The 20854-nt window shown below is 31.8% G+C and overlaps 1 protein-coding gene across 1 annotated transcript; it reads right to left on the bottom strand.

Moving 5' to 3' along the window:
- Positions 1-4641: 4641 nt before the first annotated feature.
- On the bottom strand, positions 4642-19364 carry LOC143046843 (uncharacterized). Its single transcript, XM_076219906.1, has 6 exons — positions 19361-19364; positions 18170-18316; positions 17501-17614; positions 15257-15373; positions 9662-9868; positions 4642-4982 (listed from the first exon to the last, which is right to left on the bottom strand). Exons 1-6 carry the CDS (start codon positions 19362-19364, stop codon positions 4642-4644), a joined length of 930 nt encoding a protein of 309 aa, XP_076076021.1.
- Between the last annotated feature and the right edge of the window lie 1490 nt (positions 19365-20854).

The following is a 20854-nucleotide window of genomic DNA, read 5'->3' as shown; positions in this document are numbered from 1 at the left end:
AAAAGACGTTTTTTTGTTTGGTAACATTGCAAAAATATCAAAAGACAATGCAGAAAATAATCTTTTTCTTACCATAAAGCAATACATTTATAATTCTAGATGTTTTTAAAAAAACCTGTCAATAAACTCAGTAAAAGAAAAGATGAAATATGTGTATGCAATGGACAAAAATATTGCTATGAAAAACAAATGTGAACATCAGTTTCTCAGAGAATGGAATGTTTTTAATATATTACTTAGTTAAGTACAAAAATGTATATACTTTACATTTCATATTATACATATTATAAATGAAAATGCTGTATTTACTATACTAAAATAGAATTCAATTTCTAAATGAATTATATTGAAAACTCACCACACTATTCTCTCTCACTCTCTTTATCTTTCTATCTCTCTCTCTCTCTCCGGTGTTCAAATTGCTTTACTCTATCTTATATTTGTATATAAAAAAAAAATGCTTCCTAATAGAAAGATGTATTAATTAGATAATATCTAGATTTATATATTATATATTGCTATTATATTTGTGTATATTATGTTGTAAATTGGAAGTTATGAATAATAAAAATTAAAAAAAAAACCTAGAGGCTGTCAAGAGCCTGTGTCCCTCACCTTGGTCTATGTACATATCAAACAATGGACACAGATAAATTCATGACAAATTGTGTTTTGGTGATGGTGATGTGTTTGTAGATCTTACTTTAATGAACATTCTTGTTGATACAATTATCTCTATCTATAATGAAATTGGCCCAGTAATTACAGTGGAACATATTTTCTAAAAATTTACAAAAATTTATGAAAATTGATAAAAATTGACTATTAAGGGCAATAACTCCTCAACGGGTTATTTGAAAATTTTGGTCATGTTTTGACTGAATTGTGGATCTTTCTTTGTTGAACATTTCTGCTGTTTACAGTTTATCTCTATCTATAATAATATTCAAGATAATAACCAAAAAATTGCAAAATTTTATTTAAAATTACTAATTTGGGGACAGAAACCCAACAGGGGTTGTCTGATTTTTCTGAAAATTTCAGGGCAGATAGATCTTGATCTGATAAACAATTAAATCCCTTGTCAGATTTGCTCTAAATGCTTTGGCTTCAGAGATATAAGCCAAAATCTACATATCGTCCCTATGTACTATTTTTAGCCATGGCGGCCATCTTGGTTGGTTGGCCAATTCACGCCACACATTTTTTAAACTAGATACCCCAATGATGATTGTGGCCAAGTTTGGTTAAATTTGGCCCAGTAGTTTCAGAGAAGAAGATTTTTTTTTTAAAATACTCAACTTTTTGAAAAATGGTTAAAAATTGACTATAAAGGGCAATAACTTCTTAAAGTGTCAACTGACCATTTTGGTCATGCTGACTTATTTGTAGATCTTACTTTGCTGAACATTATTGCTGTTTACAGTTTATCTCCATCCATAATATATTAAAGATAATAACCCAAAACTGCAAAATTTTCCTTAAAACTACCAATTCAGGGGCAGCAAGACAACAACGGGTTGTCTGATTTGTCTGAAAATTTCAGGGCAGTTAGATCTTGACTTGATAAACAATATTTCTCCTGTCAGATTTGCTCTAAATGCTGTGGTTTCAGAGTTATAAGCCAAAATCTATCTATAACGGGACGATTTCAACTTCCCAATTATCAATTTCCCATTTCTCAGCAGTAACATACCCTCTGCCCCTTCGTATGGTGTTTACATATCACAATTGATACGTTATTCTCGTGCTTGTTCACACTATACGGACTTCATATACAGGAGTGTGCTCCTTACGCAGAAACTGCTCCAACAAAGTTATGAGGAGGACAGATTAAAATTGACACTCCGTAAATTTTATGGACACCATCACGAATTGGTGGATCCATACGATGTGTCTTTGACCAAACTAAATTTTTACCACATGGTAGATTGTGGTTTGTCATTATTTCGTCTAATCTTTTAATTACCAAACGTGACATATTCCCGATTGTGACTGTTTTGTTGAGTGTGAATTCGCATTACTATAAGACGTGTTACGGTACTTGTCTATCCCAAATTCATGTATTTAGTTTAAATGTTTAATTTTACATTTGTAATTCTCATCGGATTTTGCCAAATGTTTTGACGTCTTTTCTATTATATGTATGTGTTATGGTAAAGAAAATTAATCACCGCATTCATTTATTAGATTTGATTTTTTCAACGTAATCAGTACAATATTTTACGTTTGAAGTTAGATTTAAAACACCGGACATAGCTTTATAATATAGTTAATTGCTACCTTAGTATGCTATTAATACATGTAAGTATTGAAATGTGCATTGTTATGAAATACAATATCAGTATTTAGTTCAAATATAATCTTAAATCAATCCTAATTCTATCTTATTCATTCAAATGTGACGTCATTTTAATTTTTTGATGATCTGTTTTACAAATTCAAATGACGTCATTTTTTTTGTCATTTCTTACGATTTCAAATATGACGTCACTTGGCGTTGAGGTTTAAACTTATTCGGATGTGTCTACATTTTGTGTTGCAAATGTCTGGTTATGTAATGTATTTCAGTTGTTTCCTGTAATTAGTTAATACTTCAGTTTTATCATGTACATCTTCTGTATAGTAATTTTATAAATTTACTGTTTGCAAAAGTATAAATTATTCTAAATAATAGGGATGTTCTGGTAACTAACAGAAGACCCTGGCCGTTTTTGGCACAACTTTTTTGGACTTTTGGTCCTCGATGCTTTTCGACTTTGTGCTTGTTTCGGCTTTCAAACTTTTGTATCTGGGCGTCACTAGTAGATCTTGTGTGGACAAAATGCACTTCTGCCGTATTAAAATTTTGAACTTGTTGCCTTTTGTTGGCTGTCGTTCGTGTGTTTCTTTGTCAATTGTGTTCTCCAATTTATTTATATTGTAGTCCTGTGGTGTTGAGTTGTCATTTTAATGTTATATTTCACATGGCTATAAAAGAGGGAGGTTTGGCATGCCACAAAACCAGGTTCAACCCACCATTTTTTCCTTTAAAAATGTCCTGTACCAAGTCAGGAATATCGCCATTGTTATATTATAGTTCGTTTCTGTGTGTGTTGCATTTTAACGTTTCGTCGTTTGTTTTCTCTTATTTTTGAGTGTAAATTCACATTGCGATAACACGTGTCACGTTACTTGTCTATCCCAAATTCATGTATTTAGTTTTGATGTTATATTTGTTATTCTCGTGGGATTTTGTCTGATGTTTGGTCCGTTTCTGTGTGTGTTACATTGTAGTGCTGTTTCGTTGTTCTCCTCTTGTGTTTGATGCGTTTCCCTCAGTTTTGGTTTGTTTTTTGTCCATGGATTTATGAGTTTGAACAGCGGTATACTACTATTGGCTTTATTTAGCCATGGCGGCCATCTTGGTTGATTGGCCGGTTCACGTCACACATTTTAAAAACTAAATACCCCAATGATGATTGTGGCCAAGTTTGGTTAAATTTGGCCCAGTAGTTTCAGAGGAGAAGATTTTTGTAAAAGTTAGCGACGATGGACGACGACGACGACGACGCCGGACGCAAAGTGATGAGAGAAGCTCACTTGGCCCTGCGGACCAGGTGAGCTAAAAAAAAACGAAAAAAATATCCTAATCAAACGCCTAATTGGACTTTTACTCTTTTTTCGGCTTCTCATGTATATCTAAAACGTTACTGTTTATGGACGAGAACGAACTTTGGATCATCAATAATTCGAAATTTAAACTTTCGATCAAAACTAATAGAAGGTTGATTTTTTAAAAACCCTGTAGAAAGCGCTTTATGTTATCTATTCATCAGAAGGACCCATCTGTATAAAACAAGTCGGTTGGAATTGAGAGAACAATAATCGAATATGGACTCTTCACATGGACTATTAACGTCTTTTTCTTGGTTCCACACTCAATGAATGAAATTAATTAGGTCAATTGACTTTAGTTCGTCAGCTTTCGGAATATAATAACTACTGTCAATACCATTCATCGTGTAATTGTTCAGAAAAATAATCCACATCGTCCAGTTTGAGACATTTTCTCATCTTGTTATTTGTGACGTTAGCACGGTCATGACTGTTACCGTTATCTCATTAAAAACCATAAGCGCTGGATTCTTTTACCAAGGAAAAAAGCTAAATGATCAGGTTTTGGCCAGCAAAATTGTAGGAAACATGTTTCAAGACTAATATTTGTTGATTTATTAAACAAAATCCTTTAAATAGTAAACAAGGAAAATGTCAAAACAAGGTTCTTAATGAAAGGCATCAAATGTAATTCGAAGAGTCAGAAACAACAGATATACTCTACCTAAAGGTGATTTACAAATTCCAGAGGTGAAATAATTTTTTTCAAATCGGATAAAACATTTTTTTGAAAGATGCTATACAATTTATCGCTTAACCGTTTAACACCAAAAAGCCAATATTTATCACAATCAAAGTGGATCCGTGTGTGTTGAAACAATTTCTGCATATAATTCCGTTAGAGCATACTGTTTGTAGACATGTGTCGAACAATAAATGACGAGAACCATTGCAAAAGCTGTTTAAAATAAATGGCCTATTGCGTCATAAATTTAGTTTGTCAAAGTGAGTTAATTCATAGGTAACATATAAAGGAAGCGACATTTATGAATTTGAGAATGGTGGTACGTTGTACGTCAGAATTAAGTAACGTTCAAGTACTTGCCTTTTATTGTAGGTCACATCAAAATATTCTGGATACGTTCTTGAGAAATCAGAAGAGAAAGCGTCATGGAAATAGCATGTCACTTTAACATTTTGTGAACACCGGTATTTTTTCTTCATTACACCTTTTATCATATCCACAGGAAAACTAACTTCATTATAATGGAAGGATGACGACCCAGTATAGCCAAATGAAGTACCAACATTGTTATAAAAAAAGAAGGTTGAGATCAGTAGTGTATTGCCTTTATCGTTGAATTCACAGTATACCAAATATGTATCTGAAATTAAATTAAAGGTAATGACAACGTAACGTGTTTGAATTATTTTTTATTCTAATATGACGTGCTTCTTTTGCTAAATGTAAACAACCGTGACCGTGCTAAAATTCTCGATATATATGTTAGCCTCAAATCTATGTCCGGCCTCAAATCTATGTCCTTTCCGAAAATCTATATTCTTTTTAATATTGCGTCATAGACGTTCCAAATCTATGTCCTGTATTGTCTCTCATCTATGTCCTTTATTTACTCAAAGCTATGGCCATTTTTGGTTCAAATCTATGTCCTTTCATTGACGTAAAACATAACAAAACGTCATCAAGTAAACGATGAAAAGTTAAACAATTACAGGTGTAAGTACGGCCTTTATTACGGAGCATTTACTCACACCGAACAAACATTGAACAAGTGGTTTATATGTCAAAAGCAAGGTTAACATTTTATCTTTTAATATACATGGTTTAAAACTGCTTTATGTTTTGTTTTTTAAACTGGAGGAAAATCTGTTATGAATAGTGGACTGATTGAATATTTTCAAAAACGTCAACTAGAGATTTATCCTCTTGAAATGTTTTCTGACAATTATCGGGATATTTTTACTTTCTTCTACTATTGGGGAATATTTATAATTCAAAACAAATCCAGCCATGATCAAAGGGGCTGCAGTGTTTATATCTGGTTTCTGGAGGGAAGGAATGTGCCAAAACATAAAGAATGAATCTTCTCGGGGAATTATTTTCGTTATTAAAGACATTATTACAAGTTTTACATTTGAACTAAATAGATATCAGCTAAGACCAAACAATTGATGTATGTTCTATTGTGATTCTCAAATATTTCAAATATAAAGAACGTTTTATTCTTATCAATTTATAATGATTCTTTGATACTGGTATTCAAGGAAAACATAGATAAAGGGGTGTGAATGTCAATGAAACAGCGATATGAACAAATTCATAAGACAAAACGAAGTACGCCGTCTTTTTTATTAAAATAAATAAAGACGGCATACAATAATAACCCACGCAAAAATGGAAAAATGACATAATAAAACAAAAAGCATATAAGACCGTACTTGAAACAATATTATAAATATCAGCTAAATAATTAAGTCGGATTTTCTTAAACGCATACTATACTTCAGCTCTTGCACATACATGGAGAATACACACCAACATAATATTGAATTATGGGAAATTAGACCCAGTTCACACTAGGACATTTTTATCGATTTAAACTATAAACACTGGACACTTTTAATTTGCAAAACACTCATTTGCAAATCCGCCGCCGCCTCAAACAAGAGCTACAATATCATGTATATAACCAAAATGTGCGGAATTACATGGGATTCAATAATTTCATTGGTTTTATACTGTTACTTTCATATTTATTTTGCAATTTGAATTATAAAAACATGGGATTTTCAATATCCCATGGGACAGGGCAAAATCCCATGGGATTTACCATTATCCCATGGGATTTTGGTTAAATCCCATGGGATTTTTTTTGGTCCCATGGGATATTGAAAATCCCATGTTTTTATAATTCAAATTGCTATGGGACAACAAATATCCCATGGGACTACAATAATCCCATGGGACAAAAAAAAATCCCATGGGATTTAACCAAAATCCCATGGGATAATGGTAAATCCCATGGGATTTTGCCCTGTCCCATGGGATATTGAAAATCCCATGTTTTTATAATTCAAATTGCAAAATAAATATGAAAGTAACTGTAGAAAACCAATGAAATTATTGAATCCCATGTAATTCTGCACATTTTGGTTATATACATGATATTGTAGCTCTTGTTTGAGGCGGCGGCGGATTTGCAAATGAGTGTTTTGCAAATTAAAAGTGTCCAGTGTTTATACCGGTTCACTTTAGATCGATTTAAGGGCCAATGTGAACGCTTTGAATCGATCTTCAATCGGTCTAAACTAAAACATCAAAAGAGGTAGTTAAGTTTGAATCGATCTAAAGTAAACCGATCTTACTTTAAATAAAAACGCAGCGATCGGTTTTAACTAGTACGACTGAATCGAAAATAACGTATGAGCATGTACAGCGCCAAAACTATCTCAGAGGTTCGTTGTTTAACCCATATTTCTCTGTTTACAGACATTTATATAAAACAAACTGAAAACATTTTGTCTTCGCCATCGCATAGATTTGCGAAATCTGTGTCTTCTTTTATTATGATTATTATTTTTTCTTTCTCGGAAACGCAATACTTCGTCGTGTTATAACTTCGTTACTACAGATAATTTTTTTTCGAAATTAAAGAAAACGGCAATAACACCTGTACCAAAATGTTAACTTCTGATTCAGGAGAAACAATAACTTTATCCATTTTTTTTCAAGTGTGTGTGTCAGAGTTTCAATAGATGAATTTTATAAATCAGTTCTATATATATACACAATGTTTACAGTTTTTCGGGTAAAAAGGTTAGATCGATTGCGTTTTTAATTGTAGTGTGAACGCAGCTAGTGGATCGGTTTAAACCGATAGAGATCGTTATGATTAAAGATAATGTGAACGCTAACTGGTTTTATTTAGATCGATTCAAATTAGATCGATTAAAAAAAAAATGCTAGTGTGAATGGGGTCTAACTAAATAAAATAAAAAACCTATAAGGCCGAACTTATTAGACGGCATAAATTTGCGCATGGGAAGCAAATTGGAAAAAAAATATTACACAGATTTGAGACCTTATCTTTTTAACGGACACAAATTTGAGAATGACGTCACGATTTGAGGCCGAATCTTTATTACGGACATAGATTAGCGATTGACGTCATGATGGGCATGGATTTGAGAAACGGACACAGATTTGAGGTTGTACATAGATCTGAGGTTTACATATCTATATTTAGCGCAGACTCAGAGAAATACATAATAATGGATGTTACACTATACCTCCCACGTAGATCCACATGTATCAGAACCTATTTACAAAGCTATGCCGATATTTTGTTTAAAAAACTGAAATTGAAATAATACTACAGAACTTCTATTCTTATAGAATCGAAATAATTTCAATTGGGTAACTGAATGGCTAATTTATAACAAAACAATTTACGAAAAACAAACATGAAAGACATGAACCAACGACAACCACTTAACGACAGATCCTGACTTCGGACAGGCAAAATAAGTACAGATTATGACATGCCCTTTTCCATATTGGCCCTTGTATCGTCCAAAGACTCCCATATCGGCCCGAGGCTTTAGACGAGGGTTGATCTGGGTCGAGGGATGATACCAGGGCATGTTATAACATATTTATCACATATTTAAGTTCTGCGGAAAAGAAAAAAACAAGTTCAATTATAACAATTAAATGAAACATAACAGGTAAAATCTTATTTTTTTTTATTACAAAAGTGTTATCAATTGTCGTTAAGGATACAATGACGACACGTCATTTGGAATCAGGGTGCAATAATCAATAACCTCTTTATTGCCCATAGCAACTTTGAGGTTATTACATATGCAAAACCCAACGTATGTGATAAAGAATAATACGAGGTTAAATAAAGGCAACAGCAGTACACCGCTGTTCAGTAGTCATAAATCGATTAAGCGAAAACAAATCCGGGTTACAAACTAAAACCGAGGGAAACACATCAAGTATAAAAGAAAACAACGGAACAACAGAAACACTTGAGCTGCACAAAAAACAAACGCCAACATACACAGAAACTGACTATTTGATAACAACTACCATATTCCTGACTTGGTAATGGACATTTTATGAAAAAATGGTGGGTTTGAAAGCACAAAAAAAGTAAAAAATGCGCGTCACATGAATGAATCAACGCTACACAAAGTGACGTTAATATAAGATAGTTAAATTTCTAAAAATAAAAGAGATTGGTTTTATATATAGCAACGTATATGAATATCAAATTGGGTTTGGGTTTGTACTGGTGTTATTCCATGTATTTTCTAATCATGACATGAATATCAATATGGAATGGTTACACAATTGTGTGAGCGCTCAACCTTCCCCATTACTTGGGACAGTGATGTAACAGCACAAAATAAGAACAAACTATAAAAATCAGTTGAAAAAGACTTTACTCGTCAGATAGATGCAAAGAGAGACATAAAAAAACACAGAGAGGACGTGACTGTCATCCCTCATTTCTAACAACAAAAATGTCACTAAGCACATATCTTAGACTACTTATTGAGAACCCATAATAGAAATATCTTAGCAAACAGATGTGTCCAAGTAATTTTTTTATTTACTATCATCAAATTCGAAGCCCCCTACTTGATAAAAACATCTCGAAAGTTAAGTAATTCTTTTCAGTTCTAAATCATTTTGATTTTTTTTTAATTTACCTCTATTAGGAATGAACATTCGAAGTTACATATCCTAGCTATGACATCCTTTTTAGTTTGCATGTATATGAAAGAAAGATAGTTATTGAAAAAACAAAACGATAAAGCATAAGCACTCACCCTAGCCCTAACCCTGTTATCAGCTCCATGTGGTTTTCTTAATCTTAGGTATTTTGTAGAATACGTTTTATACTGATGTTTATCCAATTTCATCTATTTTTTTAACATCATCTTAGTAAATTGTGCCTCAATAATAAAGTGTCTTGAGGTCATCAATACTTGAATCAAAACTAAATTTTAATGCGGTTATATAATATACCTTCTGTTCCTTGATCTATAGAGTACATCCCATTTAATCTCGCTCCAATGACCCACCATTGTTCACACGATGTCTGTATTGCACTATATGTGCAACCATACTCATCTTCATTATATTTTCCAGGGCAGTCAGATATAGTATCACATACACGATCTTGACTGATACATGATTTATCATAACATTGGAAAGTGTTAAAACTACAAGTTTCTGAAAAATAAATATATATATAATCACGTCATGTCGCTCTTCAATTGATGCTAATCTGATTGGAAAATAAGAGTTATATTTCAATCTGTTCATCTTTATTGAAATCATGAATTTTAGTACAGAGTTCTTAACAATACTGCGAAATGTTAAATACATGTATATGTAAGATATGTTTCATTTTTCAGAGGAAAGTAGAATTGCCGATTCTTTAAGATTCCATCTTTGCAATGTTGCCCCTATTTCAATTCTGTGTTTGTTGAAACAAGACTTTTTTACTCCTTTGTCTAGTTGAAGGGGTATTTACTTGTTATGGTTTAAATATCCTTTTAGTAGGATTATATTTAAAATCAAATTTGTCAACAATACATATTAAAACAATAGGAACGAAATTAAAAAGTAAAATAACAAAAATACCGAACTCAAAGCATATTCAAAACGGAGAGTTCCTAATCAAATGGAAAAATCAAAAGCTCAAACACATCAAACGAACGAATAACAGCTGTCATATTCTTGACTTGGTATAGGCATTTTCTTTAATCTAAGTTAAATTCACAACATGCTACAAAATTCGTTATATTAATATCGTGTACGTAAGGTTCACGCAAAATTTGCTTTTTGTCTCTCATGACTGAACTTTTATAACAATATAACTGTATAACTCGTTTTGGTGTTTTGTCGATAATTAGAAAAAGGCACCAAAAGAATTATATTAAAGGTTTTGAACCGAATTGTTTCTTATTACGCAACGAAAAATATATATAAATATTTTAATAAAATAATAATATTATTATATTGGTTGGTCGCTTTTTTTATAAAATTTTTAAACCTTTGTTTTCATTTTGCGTCCATCGACACTCATCAGTCAAATTTTCCTTTTCTAAATATTACAATTTGAAACAAATTGATCCTGAAAAATCTACAGCCTGAAATAAATGCATAAACTTTAATCCGTTCTTACTGCTGAACACACAAATCTGTAACTTATACATGTACGACGCTTTCGTTGATCATTGATACCAAATCCAACAATAATTATAAAGAATATTAACAAAATTATTTTTTTCGGATAACAAAAATTCCTCATTAGTTTAAGTTGTCCGCAGAATATAGACGACTAATTCATCGGTTAAAATTCATTCTTGACTGGAAAAAAAAAGATAAACTTTCGTTATTGAATCTTAAGGATGTATTCTTTTGACGTTTCAGTCTCGTTGAAATCTCGTTCTGGAATTATTTCCAAAACATGCGATATAAGCTAAGTGGAAATATCAATGAATTTAAAGAAACATTATAATCAAACTGAACTCTATGAAAAATTGTGTATTTTCAACAAGTAGTTGTGGGGTAATACAATTTTTAAATTTTATTAACAATCAAATCAGTCTCATTAGCCACAATGTTGAGAAAATGGATGAGGGGTACAAGAAATGATTTTACCAGAAACATGTGCATCCCATATCAATTTGTTCTTTTCAAATTGATATATATTTTTTCAATCATTTATAACAAAGAAGTTGAAACAATATGCTTATTGTTCTAAAAAAAAGAAAAATCCAAAAATAACAAAATTGACAGCATGGTAAATTTGACACAAAAAAGCAACACAATGTTATGAAACTGTCTTATATTTACACCTACATATAGTCTTTTTTTTAAGTCAATTTTTTTCAGATTGGTCAACTTCATCTTTATTGAAAATATAAAAAGATTTAGTTGGGAAACTGATATTTTTATCATAATAGCCCAGAAATGGGTAAAAATTGATGAAAAATCGGGAAATCATCAGAAATTTTGGTACTTTCAAATGGCCGTAGCAAAAAAAGAAGTGCACCACCATATGATTTTTTTCTTCACCAATTTTTTTTCTACAGTCCTATAAACCCAAAAATCAGGTTAAGAAAAAAAGTGGAAATGTTTGGCTCCTGAGAGGTGTACATCTTTAGGAGTCAAACATCATATAATGACAGTATTATATGTTATGCTCTTTAGGGAAAAAAATATTAATGAAACATATTTTCTCAAAATCCGTTAAATAGTAATGATTTTGAGAACTGGAAAGAAACTTTATATAACAACTTAACGAATATCAACTGGCTATTAAACCCGAATTCTAACATAGATTAAACCGCCATCAATGGAAAAACCCCTCACAGTCGGAGTATCTAAATAAAATCAACGTCGTTATCAGCATATACATTTTTGTATCTTCAAATATTCTGGAAGGTGAACAGTGAACATATTGAACTGGGGAGCTCTTTCGTTCTCCTTTTTTCCGTGACAATTATTTAAAACCAAATGCTTCATAGATCTGGTAATTAGAACCAAGTCACAGTGTGGTAGACAATATGTAGGACCTACAGGACTGAAATTGTTAAGAACACAGGAATATCTATACCGCTTACGAAAATCAGAGAAATTCAAAAGTTTGATTTATCAATATTTAGGAGAACACAATCACAATAGAAAATTCATGAAATTCCACAAATAAGTTTTGGCAATCATACATTATCTTCTTATTTTTATATATGTAGGACTTTTGAACCGCGAGGGTACTCTAAACCGTGATGGTCACACTGAATTTCAATGGGTTGACGCTGAAGTGCGATGGAAGCATTGTGACGCTATCTTGTTAATATATACCCCAAAGAGAGATGGTAGTAACACTGAATTCGATGGGTTAAAATAACTTTAGTTTGAATGTTGTTCATGTTCACATTTGTTTACTAAATGCAGCGTTACATGTTTTTACGTAAATCATGGAGAGTAAACAATAAAAAAATAGGACGATCTCTCATTTTATGCGAAAATAGGACTATAAAGTTTCACTATTATACTTATATGAAACTTAGATTAATCTGATTTATCTCTCTCTGTTGAATAAAGATGTTAAACTATTTGAATGATATAATGCATTAGTGTACAAAGTCATGTGATTTTACTCGTGATTTGAATGTCCCTTGAATTACTTACTTATCATTCATGCATATATATATATATATATATATATATCATACTTCACAAATATAAGAATCGTTTATCTCTACAGTATAGAATAGCATAGTGAAAAAGGTTGAGAACTATGAGCTTTTTTGAGCCAATTGGTTTGTAGCTTATTACGAACAGATTACTTCCTGTAGACATTTTTCTTCTTTAGAATATGGATATTTAGTTTCGTGTTCCAGTAGAGGTTTTCAAAGTAGGTTTCAAAAACTAAAATGCATAAAAAGGAAAATTAAAACTACCAAAGATAATGGACAGCACAAAAGACACAGAATAGACACATAATTGACCAAATCAAGATTTGGTTAAACATTTAAAGAAGCTGGTCATCTTTGTATACATTTTTTAAATCATAAAATGAATCTGTAAGACATGTATACATTTTTTGCAGAATATTTTTGATATTATTTCCTGATAGAACATCTTAGAGGGAGTAAATGAAGTAGCACTCATAAACCAACAAACACAAAAAGAAAAAGAAAAAAGAAAAAAATACCAAAAAATATTGACAAACATATTGGACAGCACAAAAGACACAGAATAGACACATAATTGACCAAATCAAGATTTGGTTAAAAATTTAAAGAAGCTGGTCATCTTTGTATACATTTTTTAAATCATAAAATGAATTTGTAAGACATGTATACATTTTTTGCAGAATATTTTTGTTATTATTTCCTGATAGAAAATTTTAGAGGGAGTAAACGAAGTAGCACTCATAAACCAAGAAACACAAAAAGAAAAAGAAAAAAGAAAAAAATACAAAAAATATTGACACACATTGATAATGATTATTAAAAAGAGGATGTGGTTTGATTGCCAATGATAAAACTCTTCACAAGAGACCAAATGACACAGAAATTAACAACGATGGGTAACCGTACGGCCTTCAACAAGTCCATACCGTAAGCCAGCTATAAAAGCCCAGAAATGACAATGGAAAACAATTCAAACGAGAAAACTAACGGTCTTATTTATGTAAAAAATGATGAACGAAAAACAAATATGTAACACAGCAATAAACGACAACCACTGAATAATAGGCTCATGATTTGGGACATGCATACACAATGTGGCGGGGTTATACATGTTAGCGGGATGCCAACCATCCCGTAACCTGAGAGGGTGGTGTAACAGTACAACATAAGAACGAAATATAAATTCTACGGTCCATGAAGTGTGAGCAATCACGAGCAAAACGTTTTAATATAAGGCTATATATAATTTATTGTTAATCTCAGTGAAGGTTAGAATTAAAACGATTCAGTACTGTTCATTAAGAAGGGAATTGAATAAAGGCAACAGTAGTATACCGCTGTTCAATAGTCATAAGTCGATTAAGTGAAAACAAATCTAAGTTGCAAACTAAAACCGAGGGGGAAACACATCAACTATAAGAGGAAACAACAGAACAACAGAAACACTGAAATGCTCCAAAAACCAACACAAAAATACATAGAAACGGACTATTTAATAACAACTGCCATATTCTTGACTTGGTACAGGTCATTTAAGAAAAATAATGGTGGGTTGAACCTAATAACTCATATCAAAATAAGATAAAGTGTAATTCGTGCCATGATTTTTAAAAAATAATGTACTGTAAATTCAGAAATTATTGCGTTGTTTTTATCATTGCGCAAAATCCGACAGGGTTATAATCGCATTATTTAAACTCACATTTTAAAATTTTTCATATGAATTAAACAGGATTTTCTCAATAGCGTAAAAATTAAAATCGCATTTTATTCTAAGTTGACAAAATTGCAATAATAAATGCACGCAATAATTTCTTAATTTACAGTACCTAAAATAGAACACTCAGAGAACAAGCAGTGATAAAAATATTACTGACAGAATTGATGCCAAACGACGACAAATAGATAAACAAAATTTATTTTAGATAATACTAGTCCTAATTTTATAACATAGTATATATAGGGAATATCTTGAAAAAATATGCTTAAAGATAACATGATGTTGTTGTTGCTCAATCTTTAGCTTTCCTGGTAAAATTTTGTGAACTGTTATTTGTCTGTTCAGTATGATTATTTTTGCAATGTTTTCTTTATTTTCTGACTTTTGATTGCTCTTAGACTTTGGTATCTTTTTATCCGAAAGCAATCACTGGTCATATCAATTCCTCAATATTATGAGTTACATCGCGTGCTTGTGACCTAATACGATATATATGGGGTCAGTAATTCCATATAGGGAGAGAGCGAAACGGTTGCTTTTAACCAATCGTATCCCTAGAAATGTGAGATAAATGATGATATTTAATTTTCTACAGACTGTTAATATTTGAACCTAATTCTTCAACGGTTTTTTGTGGATCATTTAACCTTTTGTGCAGTAGCAATTTAATAAGCATATAAGTGTATATACCACAACTGTTCTCATCCGATCCATCAAAACAATTTATTGTGACGTCACAGCGTTGTGCTGAAGGAACACACTGTTTGTTGTCACACTGCCATTCACCATCTTTACATTTTCCCCATCCTAAACAAAAATCAAGATTTGAATATTGAGATTTTTCGAGACGACTGATCAACAGAATCTAGTAGAAAATTTTCAAAGAACAAACTCATTTCAACTCAATCATATTACTATTTGTCAACGATTATCATTTCCTTTGATTAGGTAGGGAAATGAATTCAAGAAAATTTCAACTTGCAGTTGGGAATGAGTCAATTACGCATTTTACGTTAAACCATGATTGAATTTATATTAAAATTTCACAAATTACGCCGAATTATCCTTTTCCTGACCTGATACGTGTGGTTCGTTTGATCTTAATTTGTCATTGGTCAAAATTCGACTTCAAACTTGCTTTCCTTTAAAAAGTTCTATTGTCACATCAAAGGCAACCATGCCTGATGACGTCACATAGAACAAACACATCTTTTTGCAGATGTTCGAAAAAAAAGGATAATTAAGAGATAACTGTATTGTATTTGAAACTTTGCAGACGTCCATCGGTAGTTTTACTGTCGTATATTTAGTTTACCTGAGAGCGGAGACGGGTAAACGGGTATTTGCGACAGTAAAACTACCGGTTGACGTCCGCAAAGCTTCAAATACAATACAGTTATCTCTTTTCTGATGCAAAACAACTTCATAATTAAATTTCAAACATTCTTTCAGTGTAAAATTTTATTTAAGAAAATTCCGCGAACAGATGTTAGCTTTTTTGGTCCCTAAACTTGGTGACGTCATAAGTATCCTTCCGGCGTCAAACGTTTACATCGGGCGTTTTCTGGCTTCTTAGCTGCTTCAAAATGTAATAAAATTTGACAAACAGAAGATTTAAGGTGCAGCATATGAGATTTTTTCCCCCTTATTATTGTAGAAATTACATGTCAATACATTCTGCAATTCAAAATGTCGGCTTCCTTAGTTACAGACAAGGAGATAGAAAATATTACGCTTACTGTCATCCAATCAGAACCATTGATACAAAATAATTGCATTAGAATGATTGTCTGCATATCGTCTAAAAATCATTAGAGAAAAAATTCTACCACCAAATTTCGGGCAATACGGTAAATCCACTATCGACAGTTAAATTTTGTATATTTAAAAGGCTCGGCTAGCCACGTGTTTAAATTCGAAATGTAACTGTCTCGAGTGGGAAAATATAGTAATTCACTCGATGCTGTGGTAGAATTGTTATGTAGTTCATATACAGGTTTTAAAGCAGTCGATGAACTTCAGAAATGAGGTCAATGGCAACATTTAGTCCAGAATGAAACTTTAGACCTTTAAGCATCGGTATAGAATCTTTAGTTATCAAGTTATTTCATTCCTATGTCTCAGAGGTGTAACAAAAAAAAAAGGTTACACTTTTTGAAACTGATACGGATGCAATCTACGTCCTTTTTACCAAGAAATTAGTTTGACAGTGGTTTACTGGTTGGTTTCAAAATCTCATAAATCGATTATGAAGAGACAAACCAAGGTAACAAACTAAAGATGTAGCATGGTATTTTGTTAGATTGTAACATGTTCTCATAATATTCCATTAAGACAATTATTCATTTATACATTTTTATTTGGATATGTTATGCGTCAAAATATGTTGATCACAATATTATTTTGCTATTTTTGTTTAATTATCCAATTATTATATTCGATATTTGAATTCTTCAATTAGTTATTCTTTTTATTACATTGATAAATGGCTTTTTTTTTTAAAGAAATTAAAGTAAAACATGTAAGGAACTGTATCTTTTTTCTACGCATTCACAATTTGTTTTGATCCGCCATTATCGACGTCTTGACAACGCCTATTGTTGTATGACGTCAGAGAATGAAATAACCACGTTTATTTCACATGTGAAATTATCGGTTTTTATTTCACTGGGAAATCAATGTAATTCATTGCAACCAATGTAATAAAAACATTTATTTATACATTTTTATTAGGATATGTTATGTGTCAAAATATGTTGTTCACAATATTATTTTGCTATTTTTGTTTAATTATCCAACTTACGGTAGTGTTCTTCGTCTGATCCATGCATTTCATCTATGCAGTGTTTAAAGTGATCACAGTAGAAGGTAAAATGTATACATGTGTTTATATTAATACAATTTTGCTATGTTTCGGATAATTATTCAACTTACGACAGTGTTGTTCGTCTGATCCATCTTTGCAGTGTTTGATGTGGTCACAGTAGAAAGTAAAATGTATACATGAAGCATCTGCACATTGATACTGGGAACCTGAACATTCTGTACCTGATAATAGAAACTTAATGTTTCATCTCTAAAAGAAATAGAATTGAATCACTTTCTCAAAAAGTAGAAAAGCACCATAGAAAACGTTTGAATATTCATACATAAAATGACAATTTAGGTCATTTCATCATTTCAACCTCCACATATATTTATTTTACCGTGCGTGTGTTAATGAAATATAGCACCTACAAATAGAAATAAAAACTTTGAACCTACATACGTAAATTTAGCATTTTGGTTATACATTTTGGAATTTTCACTTGTAATAACAAGAAAGCTTGATAATTTTTAATCATTTATATGTAGTTTTGTTTATGCCTTCCTGTGGTTTACAAGATTTTTCTTTTTCTCCCTTTATATTCTATCTTTTTTGTTGTAAACATGAGACGATCTAGTTATTTGGTTGATATAATAAGCTGTAGAATATACAATGATCACATTTAAATTATTTAGTATATTCAGGTCTCTTATTTTAATCTAAATTTAAAAAAAAGGTATTGTTATTTACAGTATCAAATGTTTCAGTTTGAATATATTAAAGAAATTATTTCTTACCACAATGTTGTTCGTCAGACCTGTCAGAACAATCATAATTAGTATCACAAACTGCTAGTTGTGATATAACCTCGCCATTTCCACATGTTAATAAAGATTGGTTATGAATTGATATCCCTGTATTGCCCATTACTGTTGTTCCTCCATCTGTAACAGAAAATATTTAATCTCTGGAAAAATTATTTTAAGGTAGATATACAGTAATGATAAGGCCAAGAGATAAGTTGGTATGACACGTTATCATTATATATCTAACTATATATTTCCTTCATTCTGCAGGATAATAATAACTAACGGTTTTTTGCTATTTCGATAAAATCATATAATAACGAATTATCCAAGAAAAACAAAACCGAAGTGCTATAATATGAAACCAGTTGCTTGGTTATATTCCATATAAGCAGGAGCAGATATAGTAGTAAAACGTTGTTTCCAATAAGACAAAATGTCACGTTTCGATCTTCAACAATCAGCCAAACCTATACACCAATTTCTTAACTTATCAACTGACAATAAACAGGGTGATCTTAATGCATGTCCGTTTGTCATAGGCTATCGTGAACAATAATTTTATGCTCACTCTGTCTATCAGAGGCCTTTAAGTGGGGATTTAAATAATCAATTTTTACACATTCCGATACATAAAATGAAACTTTCTTTTCACCACAAGACTTGAAAAAGGAATTTGTTTTAAATATTTGTTATACCATCACATACAACAATTTCCTTTTTAAGAATAAAAATGTTTAGACCTGATATCATTAAATAATATAAAACAAATACGTTTATTCATTGTAAAAAAAAGTTGATGGGGTCAATTCACAAAATATCTCATTGTTTAAGTAACTGCAATTACTCTCAGATGTGTCTTTCTGTTTTTGGGATGTTTAAGTACCCGTCTACGTCCACTCTGGCTGCGTTTTTTGTTAGATGTATTTCTATTGGTACAAATCCGATGATTTAAGCCTTTGCAACTGATTTTTATAGTTTATTCTAATGTTGTACGGTTACAGCACTGTCGTTCAAGGTTAAGGGGAGTGTTAAGCGCCCACAAACATGGCATGTTTAATCTTGTCCAGCACTATAGACAAATTTCACATAACATTTCATGCCATATAAGAAAATAACCATCACTGGAATTTAACAAATTAAATTTTCACCACTTGTTTTCCTGTGGACAAGCTTTAGTACCCATGTAACCTCAGGTTTCAAAAATATTCTATAGAAACACCGAATATAAATTTTATACTTACGCCAAAAGACTCATCAGTGACGCCCGAATCAAAAATGTTAAAAAGGCTACTAAATAACGTACGAAGATGAAGTGCATTGAGGACCAATAATTCCTAAAGTTTTGCCAAATACTGAACTGAAAGTTTTGTTAACAGTCAATTTATAATTATGGACATATCAATGATAACTCAAGTCAACACAGCAATGCTGACTACTGAGCCAGACGCCAGACGCGCGTTTCGTCTACAAAAGACTCATCAATGACGCTCGAATCAAAAATGTTAAACACTCCAAATAAAGTACGAGGTTGAAGAGCATTGAGGACAAAAAATTCCTAAAAGTTTTGCCAAATACAGCTAAGGTAATCTATTCCTTAGGTAGATAAGCCTTAGTATTTCAAAAATGAAAAGTTTTGTTAACAGTAAATTTATAATTATGAACAAATCAAAGATAACTCAAGTCAACACAGCAGTGCTTAATACTGGGCTTACGATATCATCGGGGAATTAAAACTCCACCAGCAGTGGCATCGACCCAGTGGTTGTAAATAAACTCATCATAGATACAAGGATTGAAATTTTATACTTACGACATAAGCGCGTTTCGTCTACAAAAGACTCATCAGTGACGCTCGAATCAAAAATGTTAAAAAGTCCAAATAAAGTACGAAGTTGAAGAGCATTGAGGACCAAAAATTCCTAAAAGTTTTGCCAAAAACAGCTAAGGTAATCTATTCCTGAGGTGGAAAACCTTAGTATTTTAAACATTAAAAGTTTTGTTAACAGTTAATTTACAATTATAAACATATCAATGATAACTCAAGTCAACACAGCAGTGCTGACTACTGGGCTTATGATACCCTCGGGGAATTAAAACTCCACCAGCAGTGGCATCGACCCAGTGTTTGTAAATAAACTCATTATAGATACAAGGATTGAAATTTTATACTTACGCCATACGCGCGTTTCGTCTACAAAAGACTCATCAATGAGGCTCGAATCAAAAATGTTAAAATTTCCAAATAAAGTACGAAGTTGAAGAGCATTGAGGACCAAAAATTCCTAAAGGGTTTGCCAAATACAGCTAAGGTAATCTATTCCTGAGGTAGATAAGCCTTAGTATTTCAAAAATGAAAAGTTTTGTTAACAGTTAATTTATAATTATGAACAAATCAATGATAACTCAAGTCAACACAGCAGTGCTGACTACTGGGCTTATGATACCCTCGGGGAATGAAAACTCCACCAGCAGTGGCATCGACCCAGTGGTTGTAAATAAACTCATCATAGATACAAGGATTGGAATTTTATACTTACGACATAAGCGCGTTTCGTCTACAAAAGACTCATCAGTGACGCTCGAATCAAAAATATTAAAAAGTCAAAATAAAGTACGAAGTTGAAGAGCATTGAGGACAAACAATTCCTAAAAGTTTTGCTAAAAACAGCTAAG

The sequence above is a fragment of the Mytilus galloprovincialis genome, chromosome 9, assembly GCF_965363235.1.
Source record: "Mytilus galloprovincialis chromosome 9, xbMytGall1.hap1.1, whole genome shotgun sequence".
In the NCBI taxonomy this organism is placed as follows: Eukaryota; Metazoa; Mollusca; class Bivalvia; order Mytilida; family Mytilidae; genus Mytilus; species Mytilus galloprovincialis.
Note: the sequence above shows the minus strand (reverse complement) of the source record. Positions and strands in the feature narration are given on the sequence as shown.